This window comes from Hyperolius riggenbachi, chromosome 1 (genome assembly GCF_040937935.1).
Source record: "Hyperolius riggenbachi isolate aHypRig1 chromosome 1, aHypRig1.pri, whole genome shotgun sequence".
Lineage (NCBI taxonomy): Eukaryota > Metazoa > Chordata > Amphibia > Anura > Hyperoliidae > Hyperolius > Hyperolius riggenbachi.
The window spans coordinates 285,123,626-285,137,145 of NC_090646.1; the positions used below are offsets into that span (position 1 = coordinate 285,123,626).

The 13,520-nt window shown below is 48.0% G+C and overlaps 2 protein-coding genes across 3 annotated transcripts in view; both read left to right on the top strand.

Moving 5' to 3' along the window:
• Positions 1-2,816: 2,816 nt before the first annotated feature.
• The window catches only part of CSGALNACT1 (chondroitin sulfate N-acetylgalactosaminyltransferase 1), a 685,316-nt gene continuing 674,612 nt past the window's right edge, over positions 2,817-13,520 (top strand). For both annotated transcript variants that reach the window (XM_068233667.1, XM_068233668.1), the window contains exon 1: positions 2,817-3,292. The gene's annotated coding sequence lies outside the window, so the exon portion shown is untranslated. The remainder of the gene's footprint in view (positions 3,293-13,520) is intronic.
• LOC137507400 (uncharacterized) lies at positions 11,286-12,934 on the top strand. Its single transcript, XM_068233672.1, has 2 exons — positions 11,286-11,443; positions 11,662-12,934. The coding sequence occupies exon 2, from the start codon at positions 11,897-11,899 to the stop codon at positions 12,707-12,709; it is 813 nt and encodes a 270-aa protein (XP_068089773.1). The 5' UTR covers positions 11,286-11,443; positions 11,662-11,896; the 3' UTR covers positions 12,710-12,934.

A 13,520-nucleotide genomic window follows, 5' to 3' on the forward strand; every position in this document is an offset into this window, starting at 1 on the left:
CAGATGCAGCCATACTGTACTGCAAGTTGGTTTCTAGGCTTACCACCACACTATAAGCTATACTTGGGCTTAAAGTCTCATAAGGCAAGTGATTGAATCCCAAATAAAAATCGTGTAGCAGTGATCAATTCTACCATTTTTTTCCACTAGATTTAGTTTAAATTTAACTAAAGTTTAAGCACTAGTATACCGCACAATGCAGTATAATGCTGTGCATTCCACTACTGTTCATCCCTGGTAACAAGCAAAATTTTTTTTTTTGTTTCAATCGTTTTTATTGAATTTTATAGAATAGAACATGAACATAAATCTGCACAGACTAACTAGATATTGGCAAATGGTTGGGTTATAAGGAGGCTTACAGTCGTGTACAGGAATTGACATCAATAACAAATATAACAGAAATAAAAGGAATGAACATCATCGAGTGTTAGGGTTATTATTGACTGGCACTCTTGAAACAACCAGAGGGTTGTAGTGATTCGGGGCGTTGTCTTTGCTGCGTTGCGAAAAGAATAGTCAAGGTGGCTATAGCTGCAACAAAATGTCTCCTGCCCATTCATTGAACCAGTTGTTGGCTGGGCATGAGCCTATTTTGTTCAGATGACATGGTTAGCTTTTGCTGCCCGTCTCCCAGTGGAGGCGGGAATGGATATCTGATAGCAAAATTTTTTTTTAATGCATCACTCTTCTCTTGATTGACAAACTGTCCAAAGTTGCTTAAAAGATGCTCAGGGCTATTTGACATGACTGACGAAACGGTGCATTAAACGAGCCATTTAGCTGCCCGATTGCTGTGGTTGAGCCCCTTCTCGTTGTAAAATAATGCAACAGAATGGGAGCGTTTGTCACCATAAGCATGTCAGCGATTGACACATGGTTCAGCGATTAATGCTTGGTTAAAGAAACAAAGCATGTAGCATCCAGGGGCAGCTGCTGTCCACTCAGATGCACTTACAAGAGATCACTGCAATTGCTGGATATTTGAAGCCAGCAGCAAGCTCCTTGTACATAAGTTAGGCCAGCAGTTAAGTACAGGTAAAGGCAACTAGTATTGTATAACCTCCTGAGCGATAATCCCGAGCTGAGCTCGGGGTATGTCGCGCAGGAGGAGTTCTCAGGCCCTGGTGGGCCGATTTGCATAATTTTTTTTTTGTTACATGCAGCTAGCACGGTGACGTCATCCCGCCCCGTCGCCATGGCGACCGGGGAAGCCCAGCAGGAAATCCCGTTCTGAACGGGATTTCCTGCTTACTCTGATCGCCGAAGGCGATCGGAGTGGGTGGGGGGATGCCGCTGCGCAGTGGCTATCATGTAGCGAGCCCAGGGCTCGCTACATGATTTAATAAAGAAATTTTTTTTAAAAAAGTGCTGCGCCCCCTCCTGGGCGATATAATTGTATCGCCCAGAGGGTTAAAGAGACTCTGAAGTGAATAAAAATGGCTATTTTTACCTGGTACTTCGCTTCAAGAGTCTCAGTAGAGGTAAACCACCATATCCCGCCATAAAACTAGGGGTTTAAATGCCCCAAATCCCGGGGCAAAGATCCACGACTTTCAAAGTCGTGGATTTTGCTGCCCAGGGAGGCAGAGCTTTGAGCTGTAGCTCTGCCTCACTGAAATTAATCTGCCAGCGGATCTCGGCCTCTCTCCACCCCTCTCTGTGAAGGAAGATTGAGTGGGGCTGGGAGAGGCGGAGATCCACGACGAATGACTCCAGTAGAGGCAGAGCTACAGCAGAAAGCTCTGCCTCTTTCAGGAAGTGCTCCCCGGATTTTCCCCCAGGGATTTGGGGGGTCTAAAGCCCTTGTTTTGCCGCGGGGATGCAGTGGTTTATCTCTACTGAGACTCTTGAAGCGAACTACGAGGTAAAAATAGCCATTTTTATTCGCTTCAGTCTCTCTTTAAAAGGAAATAAATATGGCAACCTCCATATACTTCCCGCTTCAGGTTCCTGTTAAGTGTCAGCCATTCATGTGAAAGAGCCCTTAACTGAGTGTATTGGAGGCAACAGATCAGTTGCACATTCAATTAAAATGTTGAATAAGTTGAGAAAATCGATACTCTCTACAGGGGCCATATGCAATTCATTTTTTCACCTGAGTTTTCTACTAGGAGATAATTTTTCATCTTCTATTTAAAATAACTTTGCAGACCTTTCCACCTGAAAAAGTACCAAAACTTAAATGAAAAAGTACTATCAAAATTATTTTGAGTATTTTTTTTTCTTTCTGGCGTCTTAGAGGGTACGTCCAAGCAGAATAAAAAACATAAATCCACTTACTTGGGGCTTCATCCAGCCCCTAGCAGCCGTCCTGTGCCCTTGCCGCAGCTCCGGTGGCTTCCGGTCTCCTCCGCTGCAGATGCCGACCTTGCCAGGTTGGCTTCTTCTGCGCTCCACCGTGCGGGTCACGAGGTCGCGCTGACGTCATCAGGACAGTTCTGCGCCTGCGCAGTACAGTCCTGATGACGTCAGCGTGACCACGTGACCCGCACGGCAAGGTCAGCATCTGCAGCGGAGGTGACTGGGTGCCACCGGAGCTGCGGCGAGGGCACAGGACGGCTGCCAGGGGCTGGAGGAAACCCCAGGTTAGTGGATTTTTGTTTTTTATTCTGCTTGGACAAATCCTTTAAAAGGCATTTTATTGACATGTTTAAATATATCACCTAGGAGAAAGCGGATGAGAAAAAGTTCATTGCATATGGGCCCAGGTATCTAGCAGATTCATATCGCTTTAGTTCAGCATTAATGCATATAGTTGAGCAGTAGGTGGCGCTATTGTAACTTTATACATAGTTGTTCCTGAGTGAGCTAATGTCACGCCGTGCAGACAGTACGAGAGCCACCCGTAGCTGCACTCTGAGTCTAGGACAAGAGCTACACAATAAACACACCCTCGCTACTTATTGTGCCCATCCATCAATGGCTGAACTGTGACTCCCACCTCTGTTTTGTTATGGTTTGATAAGAAAGGGATGCTGCTTGAGCGAAGAATAGTTTAGCAGCTGAGGGTGTGTTTTCTTTACTCCCAGTTGTTGAGCTTGTTCATCTAGTAGTTGGTAGGTAGATGAGAGGAAAGTTATGGGAAAAGACATGTCAGCGTGGTTATATAGTTATTAGGTCACAGAGCACTCCTGGCTCGGCTGCTCATGTGACTGCCAGCGCTCCGCTCCTGGGATCTGCGCTCAGCCTTCCGGACACCGGAACATCACTGGGATCTACGGCTGACAGCTTCTGATCAACTGCACTAACACAGACTGGAAGTAGCCGCAAACTAAAGTTCATCCTGCAGGTAAGAGAAGCCGATTTCCCTTTCAGTGTTCTGACTAGCGTGCATTATTGCTCTGCACACATGTCTATAGAATAAGTTTGGCATGCTAAGCTGGCGGCGTTTCTCAGGCTTTGCAGAAGGCTCAGCTTCGCTGTCTGCCACGAGACGGGATGCCGTCATAGTAGCTCACTGTATGGAGATGGAGTGACTGTTATCCGGTGGCCCCTCATGCTCTGATGTAGCGCAGCCTCAGTACTCTAGCCTGGCTGGCTGGAGGGCTGGGGCTCGTGTGGTGACTGCTGTGCGCCGTGTTACCTCTCAGGACAGGTGTATTGTGGACCACTTGTAGATGGAAACTTACCAGGAGGCTATTTTCATGATATGGATTAGTGGCTGACACATCCCTAGCGGCTAGCGTACATACGCAACGTGTTTTGTAATTATACGTTAATATTTGTAAATAATGACCCCATATAAAGCAATTTCGTTGTTCTGCGTTCATGATTATGCAATAACTTCACTGAATAGTACTCAGCTTATATTTTGAATCTTCTTTAAATTGTGCTTTGTATTTAATACAAAACGTTTTATTTAAAGACATTAAAATCAAACAAAAATCGGTTCACAATTAGGACACTTTTTGTTGATTTTTGATTAGTATCTTATAGGGTTAAACTGAAAGTAAACCTGAGACAATAAAAGTAAAAGCATTTATACTAACCTGGGGCTTCCTCCTGTAGCCTGTAGCCTCTATGTCAGTCCTGTTTCGGTACTTATCCGTTAGCCGGGCGCATCCGGCAGGTGGCGCTAATTACTATTCCCCCTCCAGGCCGACATGGATAGTAGGGAAAGATGTAACTCTGGTGGAGTTTTGTCGCCACCTGCCGGATGCGCCCGGCTAACGGATAAGTACCCCTGTTTCCTCTGTTCTTCTGTTGTGGAGTATTTGATCCAGCCGGGTTGCGGGCCACTGCGCATGCAGTGCGCAGTGGCCCGCACCCCCCCCCCCTGCAATCACATTTCCAGGGAGTGTTTTGAGCAAGCACAGTTACAATCTTAAAGTGTACTCGAGACAGAGCTCAGGTACACAAAACCAAATACTTACCTAAACAGAGGAAAGCCTCCTATTGAGGCTTCCCTCTCTGTCCTGCTGTCCCCCATTGCATTGTTGCTAATCAGATTGGGGCTGCGCAGCTCCTCTTCCGTGTAAATGGACGCGCAATTGCCGACTGAGCTCACCCACGCAGTAAGCATGAGCCGCAGGCTACTTGCTGCTGCGCATGAGTGGGTGGGCTCGTGAGGCTACAGTACTGCCATTAATTCGGAACTGAAGCTGTGCGGCTCTGATTCGGAAGGGGGCCTCTGCAACAAGGTGAAGGAAGCCTCAGTAAAATCCTGAGGCTTCCTTCTCTGCAGGATAAGCACTTCTTTTGAACCCGAGCTTCGGCTCAGGTTCAGTTTAATGAACTGCATGAAACGCTCCCAACTGGCTCAGTCGTTTCAGGACTTTATATTGGCGCAGCGGAGGAGCCAGAAAGGAAGGCAAAGGAGGCAGGGAGTTGAAAGAAGCCCCAAGTAAGTACAGGTAGTCCCCCATTAATGAACACGATAGGGACTGTAGGTTCACTCTTAATCTGAATCTGTTCTTAACCACTTGAGGACCGCGGGCTTTACCCCCCTTAAGGACCAGCCACTTTTTTCCATTCAGACCACTGCAGCTTTCACGGTTTATTGCTCGCTCATACAACCTACCACCTAAATGAATTTTGGCTCCTTTTCTTGTCACTAATAAAGCTTTCTTTTGGTGCTATTTGATTGCTCCTGCGATTTTTACTTTTTATTATATTCATCAAAAAAGACATGAATTTTGGCAAAAAAATGATTTTTTTAACTTTCTGTGCTGACATTTTTCAAATAAAGTAAAATTTCTGTATACATGCAGCGCGAAAAATGTGGACAAACATGTTTTTGATTAAAAAAAAAAACCCCATTCAGTGTATATTTATTGGTTTGGGTAAAAGTTATAGCGTCTACAAACTATGGTGCAAAAAGTGAATTTTCCCATTTTCAAGCATCTATGACTTTTCTGACCACCTGACATGTTTCATGAGGGGCTAGAATTCCAGGATAGTATAAATACCCCCCAAATGACCCCATTTTGGAAAGAAGACATCCCAAAGTATTCACTGAGAGGCATAGTGAGTTCATAGAAGATATTAATTTTTGTCACAAGTAAGCGGAAAATGACACTTTGTGACAAAAAAAAAAGTTTCCATTTCTTCTAACTTGCGACAAAAAAAAATGAAATTTGCCACGGACTCACCATGCCCCTCTCTAAATACCTTGAAGTGTCTACTTTCCAAAATGGGGTCATTTGTGGGCTGTGTTTACTGTCCTCGCATTTTGGGGGGTGCTAATTTGTAAGCACCCCTGTAAAGCCTAAAGGTGCTCATTGGACTTTGGGCCCCTTAGCGCAGTTAGGCTGCAAAAAAGTGCCACACATGTGGTATTGCCGTACTCAGGAGAAGTAGTATAATGTGTTTTGGGGTGTATTTTTACAATACCGATGCTGGGTGGGAGAAATATCTCTGTAAATGACAATTTTTTAAATTTTTTTACACACAATTGTCCATTTACAGAGATCTTTCTCCCACTCAGCATGGGAGACAATTGTAGCCCGTGAGTATGGGCCATTAGTCGTGGAGAGGGCTGTTATCTGACTTTTATTATCTCAACTGTAAGTGAACTGTATACTTTTTCTCTGCTAGAGGAGAGGTCATTACTTCACAGACTGCTCTGAAAGACTCATTTTGAATGCTGAGTGTTGTGTAATCTGCACATATTATAGAATGATGCAATGTTAGAAAAAACACTATATACCTAAAAAATAAAAGTATGAGAATATTTTCTTTGATGCTAATCTTTTAGTAATTATTCATAGTACACAACCAATTCACTATATCATATTTTTTTTTTTCGCTTCAGTGTCTCTTTAAAGGTTTCATTTACATTATAAACGGTGTATGCCTTTTTTCTGTGCATGTTTCCCAACAAAGGTCAAGTGTTTGGGTGTGTTTAAAAGGCACCAGTCTGTGGCTGCTAGTAATTTACTAGAAGAACATACAAGTGTAAGGCCTCGTTCACATTGTAAGCACAGAAAGCATGTGCGATCAGAATGCAACGCACACGATCGCATGCCATCTGTACCGCTGTGCACTGCTGAATCTATTCACTACTGTGAATTGGTCAGCGCTGTGTTGGCCAAAAAATGCATGCAATAGTGCATTGCACTTTTGAGCAGAGCATATGATCTGAACGGCAATAGCACTGTCTATGCACTTCTGTCATTATTGCGTGTCCGCTGTTAAAATGCGCACAGCAGTGCATATGATGTGATCACGGCCTTATGCAGGATTAGTCGTGATCCATTGGATGTAATGAATTGCATTCTGTTCTACTCATTGGGGGAGATTTATCAACGCATTACTGACAGCTTTTTAATGTGTTCTAACCAGCAGGGAGAACTGTTATGCATGATAAGAACCTTCTTAAATCCTAGGTAATAGTGACAGTTTAGCATGGATTTCTAGAGCTGCACTACAGATTTGAGAAGTGCAAATCCATCTCTAAACTGGCGCAGATTAAGAAGTGCTTGATAGCAGTTCTACACATGTAGAACTTCTGGCTAGACATGATTGCAGAGTGCAGGCTATACATGATTTGTGAGGTGCTCCTCCCACCTGCTGAATTCCTCCTCAGAGCCTGCTGCTATCAATACAGCAGTTGTGTTGGTTACCTCATCAACAGCAATTCCCCTCACACACTGCACTGTCTGAGAGACCTTCCTAGCTCCTCCTATTATACAACAGTTTTAGAAGGAATCTGCACTGTCTAATGCTTTCTTAAAGGACTTACGAGGCAAACACACGAAAAAAAGTTAATTACCTTATGGCCATTGCAGTGGTCATAGCAGACTATCAGCGCCTGGCCTGTCACTGTGTGGCCCTCTGTTAGCATTATCCAAGCTGTAGTTCAGGCCCCGACCCTGCCCAGGGTCGCCCTATCAATTTGCAATCAAAATCGGCGCTTTAAAAAAATCCTACGTCTGCGCAGTTGTTAGCCGCTAGTGCGGCTGCGCAGGTTCTCTGGCCTGTCCCCGGCCCGTCCTCGCTCCCTTCACTCAGCGCTGAACGTCATGTGGGCGTGCCCGCATGGCCGCCTACATGACTGATTGATGGACAAGTCACGTCTTCCCACGCTCAGCGCTGCTTGTCTCGGCTGAGGGGGCGTGGCTGACTTGTCCCTCAATCAGTCATGTGGGCGGCCGTGCGGGCACACCCACATGACGTACAGAGCTGAGTGAAGGGAGCGAGGACGGGCCGGGGACAGGCCAGAGAACCTGCGCAGCCGCACTAGCGGCTAAGAACTGTGCAGACGTAGGATTTTTTTAAAGTAGCGATTTTGATCGCAAATTGATAGGGCGACCCTGGGCAGGGTCGGGGCCTGAACTACAGCTTGGATAATGCTAACAGAGGGCCACACAGTGACAGGCCAGGCGCTGATAGTCTGCTATGACCACTGCAATGGCCATAAGGTAATTAACTTTTTTTCGTGTGTTCGCCTCGTAAGTCCTTTAAGATGCCTGAGACAGTTCTGTACGGATTTTTAAAAACCTACTAATATTTTGTCTCAGACACTCTTGATAAAACTGGCCCATGGTGCTGTAAGATTTTACTAATGTTATTATGATTACCGCAGTTGCAATGCACCACCTATGTGACGTTCACAGTGTAGAAGGTGCGTTGCAGTGTATCGGCATGTGAGTGAACTGCCTCTGCTGAACACTTGCTGTCGTTCTTCCTTCTTTCTGCACTTCAGGATATTCTTCTTGGCTATAGGTGAGAAGCATGTCTGTATGTTACCCTTTTCTCAGCACTATCTTACTAACGATCAAGGAAAGTGCATTAGGGGCAATGCACATTGTGTGAGTGTGTATGTGTGTCTTACATACCAACAGCTTAAGGCCCGGTTCACATTAGCGGTTGCTATCCGGAATCGCCGTGCCGGAGCCGGACCGCATGCGGACCGGACGAAACGGACGCACGGCATAGCAATGAAAGTCTATGCGACCGTTCACATGCGTTCGTTTCGTCCGGACCGGAGCCGGACCGGATCCGGACTCCGGCGTCCGTTCCAACATGCGCTATTTTTTGGTCCGGCTAGTCCGGCTGACGTATCCGGACCGGAGCCGGAATGTTGCATCCGGCCAATGGAAACCAATGAGAACCGGAGAGCGCACAACACACTGGCTATAAAAACCGGATGTTGTACCACACTTCCTATGCTGACTCTATGGTATGGTGGCCATTTTGAATGGGGACCACATGGCACCAGCGTTCACAGAGTGGAGCAGCAGTGACTTCATGCTGGAGCTCTTTGGCAGCAATATGGAGCAGGATCTGTCTGATAGCGAGGGGGTGAGGCCCTACACATCAGAAGACCTCATCCTACAGGTGCAGCAGGTACCAGCCCTGTGGGACAAGGGGGATGCGGACCACAGCAACATCAAAAAATGCAGAGGCCTGTGGAAAAAAATTGCCAAGCTGTATGTGGAGGACTTTGAGAACTTGAGCAAGAGACAGCAAGGCACAGAGGGTATGTTGACTAGAAGTTTTTTGGGGGGGCTTGTGGTTTAAGCTTGTGATGTATTCCACTTTTGCTATGGATTTGTGTCACCCACGTGTTGCCCACCCACCTGTTCCCCACCCACCTGTACCCCACCTGTGATGTATCCCACCCACCTGTACCCCACCTGTGATGTACCCCACCTGTGCTGTATCCCACCCACCTGTGATGTATCCCACCCACCTGTACCCCACCTGTGATGTATCCCACCCACCTCTACCCCACCTGTGATGTATCCCACCTGTGATGTATCCCACCCACCTGTACCCCACCTGTGCTGTATCCCACCCACCTGTGATGTATCCCACCCACCAGTACCCCACCTGTGATGTATCCCACCCACCTGTACCCCACCTGTGATGTATCCCACCTGTGATGTATCCCACCCACCTGTGATGTATCCCACCCACCTGTACCCCACCTGTGATGTATCCCACCCACCTGTACCCCACCTGTGATGTATCCCACCCACCTGTACCCCACCTGTGATGTATCCCACCCACCTCTACCCCACCTGTGATGTATCCCACCTGTGATGTATCCCACCCACCTGTACCCCACCTGTGCTGTATCCCACCCACCTGTGATGTATCCTACCCACCTGTACCCCACCTGTGATGTATCCCACCCACCTCTACCCCACCTGTGATGTATCCCACCCACCTCTACCCCACCTGTGATGTATCCCACCTGTGATGTATCCCACCCACCTGTACCCCACCTGTGCTGTATCCCACCCACCTGTGATGTATCACACCCACCTGTACCCCACCTGTGATGTATCCCACCTGTGATGTATCCCACCCACCAGTACCCCACCTGTGCTGTATCCCACCCACCTGTGCTGTATCCCACCCACCTGTGATGTATCCCACCCACCTGTACCCCACCTGTGATGTATCCCACCCACCTGTACCCCACCTGTGATGTATCCCACCCACCTCTACCCCACCTGTGATGTATCCCACCTGTGATGTATCCCACCCACCTGTACCCCACCTGTGCTGTATCCCACCCACCTGTGATGTATCACACCCACCTGTACCCCACCTGTGATGTATCCCACCTGTGATGTATCCCACCCACCAGTACCCCACCTGTGATGTATCCCACCCACCTGTACCCCACCTGTGATGTATCCCACCTGTGATGTATCCCACCCACCTGTGATGTATCCCACCCACCTGTACCCCACCTGTGATGTATCCCACCCACCTGTACCCCACCTGTGATGTATCCCACCCACCTGTGATGTATCCCACCCACCTGCGATGTACCCCACCTGTGCACATAAAACATACACAATGACCAATTATTATACATCAATTTATTGTAAAAAATTAATACATTTAAAATCACTCAAAAACTTGAAACTCCAAAATAAACACATTTCAACAAAACATATTAAAAACCAAACATTCACCCTCGTCCTGGTGGTGTGGTAAAATAAAGTCTCAGTTGGTCCCTGTTCCGCAGTGACACTACCCTTGGCCTGGTTGCATACCTCCGCAGGGGCATTAGTGGAAGCACATTCGGGGGTTCCGGAGTCTCTCTTTCCTCCTGCCGCACAAAGTTGTGGAGGATGCATGCTGCCTTCACCACGACAACTGCGTTGCCCGGTTTCAGCAGCATGGGCGTGTGGAACACCCTCCACTTTGACACCAGGATCCCAAATGTGCACTCCACCATTCTCCTTGCACGGCTCAACCGAGCATTGAAGTGTAGCTCGCTGGCATCAAGTCCCCTGTCTGGGTACGGACGCATTACATGGTCGGACAGGGCGAAGGCCTCGTCCCCCACAAACACATAGGGGTAGGCCGGTGCCCTTGTCCCAGGCCAGGGTCTGTCACGGGGGAGACGCAGTCTGCCTTCCTCCATCAGCCGGCAAAGGGTCGTACGCTGGAAAATTCCAGAGTCATTGGAACTACCGTACGACCCCACATCCACGTACACAAACTTGTAGTCCGCATCTGCCACTGCCATTAGAACAATGCTGAAGTATTTTTTATAGTTGAAATAATGGCTGCCACTCCCCACGGGTTTCTGAATCCGGATGTGTTTCCCATCCAGTGCGCCAACACAATTAGGAAACTTGCACTCGGTCCAGAAGCCCTGGGCGATCTCCTCCCATTTCGTGGTGTCCGGCACAGGCATGTATCTGGCCCTCAGTCGCGTCCAAAGGATCCTCGAAGTCCTCACGACGATGCCTGCCACCGTGCTCTTCCCAATACGAAATGTGACATGTAGCGATGTATATGTTTGTCCAGTTGCGATGTACCTACAAGAGAAATAATCGAAATCAATTTTTTATGTCGTTACAGGAGAAAGGTTCAAGACAAGGTGGCGCAATATACGGGATGCATACGTGAAATGGCTACGGAAGAAAAAACTTGCCGAACTAAGTGGCAGTGGCGGGGGAAGGCGACAAAAAGACTACCAATTTGCCAAGCAATTGTCTTTCATCAATGCAAGCCTGGAACCTAGACTGTAAGTACCACTACTGTGGGCAGGAACTGAGAGCTCATACCATGACTTCGGCCATGTATTGCTATGGCCTCAATTCCCATGGCTAGCGAACTTTTCTCACAAGCTTTATCAAATGTTGGGTAGAAACGGTTGATAAAGTGATTGCTAGTGTTTGCTAGCTCTGTGAATTGACGCCACATGCTGTTTGGCACACCAATAAATATTGTTTTTATCTACAGGACTGAAGACAATTTGGAGCAAGAGGAACCGACCCAGGAGGCACGGTTCAGCAGTGAGGAGAGCTTGGTGGATGATGACGTCGCCGATGTAACCTATTGCCCCGAGGAGAGGAGTAGGAGGAGGGAGTCCTTAATCCCAACTCTCTCCTTTGATGATGACTTGGCAGAAGAGAGCTTGGATGTTGAGGTTGCAGGACCGAGTGTGGAAGAAGCTGAACCTCCACAATCGACCGCTATGGAAGCTCCAGGGGAACAAGAACAAAGTGAGGAGCACCGAGAGACTGCAGCACAACCAGCGCGCAGGGCAACCCCGACACAGGCCAGAGGACGGGAAGATGCTGCCACACCACCAGTGAAGACCACCACACCAGTGAGGCGTCGAGGTACCCTCCCCCCAACAAGGAGAGAGACAGAGTCCGAGATGTCCGGGGCTGTCTCCGGACTTCTCGGGATTCTTCAGAGCCACCAAACTCTCATAACCCGGCAGTTGCAAGATGAGGACAGAGGCCATATCATGGAGCAGTACAAGTCCCACATCACTTCACTGCAATGTGAGCTCGACGCTGTACATGGGCACTACAGGGACGAGCTTAAAATGATGCATGAGATGCACAGAGGAGAAATCGACCAACTGCGTGCGCAGCATCATCAGTCGGTGGGCCAGCTGCAGAACATGATGCAGCAAATGCATCAACAAAGCAAGGAACTACTGAAATTGCAGGCACACCCGTGTTTTCACACTGTGATGTCTCTAATACCATATCTGGAAAAGGTGCCTTCCCAAAACCTGATGGCGTGCCATTCCAATTTGCTGGAGGTGATTAAACAGCACATGGACACGCCATTATTGCAACCACCAATTTTTAGACCCCCACAACCAACAGCGGTGCCCACCTGGCAATCATCACAGATGTACACCGGCTACAGAGGCAGTCAATATGGGCCACCGCTGTCAGGGTCCAGCTCATCCACGACCAGCACCCAAGAGAGTCCAGATTTCCAGGCAGCAACTCCCACCTTTTCGAGTAGTGGTGCCGATACAATTTGAAAAAAAAAGTCAAATTGTTCCTGGACATGCTCCTCTGAATACCTCCGATCCTCGGAGGAAGGATACCATCACAGGGCTTTTTAACTTTTGGTTTTGCTGGACTTGAACTTTAGGGCCTGGTGTCCCCGAAAGACACTACCTGGGTCACAACCTTGTGCCTGTTGCACTGCACCTGTGCCTTTGATTCCTCTTGTTCCTTACTTTGTTGATCCTAATCACTTGCACAAGACCCTTGGAGCCATGGGTGAAGGACACCTTCACTGGTCGGTGAGAGGCCTAGCCTTTTCACTGACCTGTGTCCTTCATCCATGGCTCAGAGGGTCCTGTGCCAGTGGTTAGGTTTTAGAAGCACTAATAATTTAGGGCCTGGTGTCCCCGAAAGACACTACCTGGGTCACAACCTTGTGCCTGTTGCACTGCACCTGTAGTCCTGCACCTGTGCCTTTGATTCCTCTTGTTCCTTACTTTGTTGTTCCTAATCACTTGCACAAGACCCTTGGAGCCATGGGTGAAGGACACCTTCACTGGTCGGTGAGAGGCCTAGCCTTTTCACTGACCTGTGTCCTTCATCCATGGCTCAGAGGGTCCTGTGCCAGTGGTTAGGTTTTAGAAGCACTAATAATTTAGGGCCTGGTGTCCCCGAAAGACACTACCTGGGTCACAACCTTGTGCCTGTTGCACTGCACCTGTAGTCCTGCTCCTGTGCCTTTGATTCCTCTTGTTCCTTACTTTGTTGATCCTAATCACTTGCACAAGACCCTTGGAGCCATGGGTGAAGGACACCTTCACTGGTCGGTGAGAGGCCTAGCCT

Coding starts and splice junctions, on each gene's coding strand:
- LOC137507400 (XM_068233672.1), top strand. CDS start 11,897: ATGGAAGCTCCAGGGGAACAAGAACAAAGTGAGGAGCACCGAGAGACT.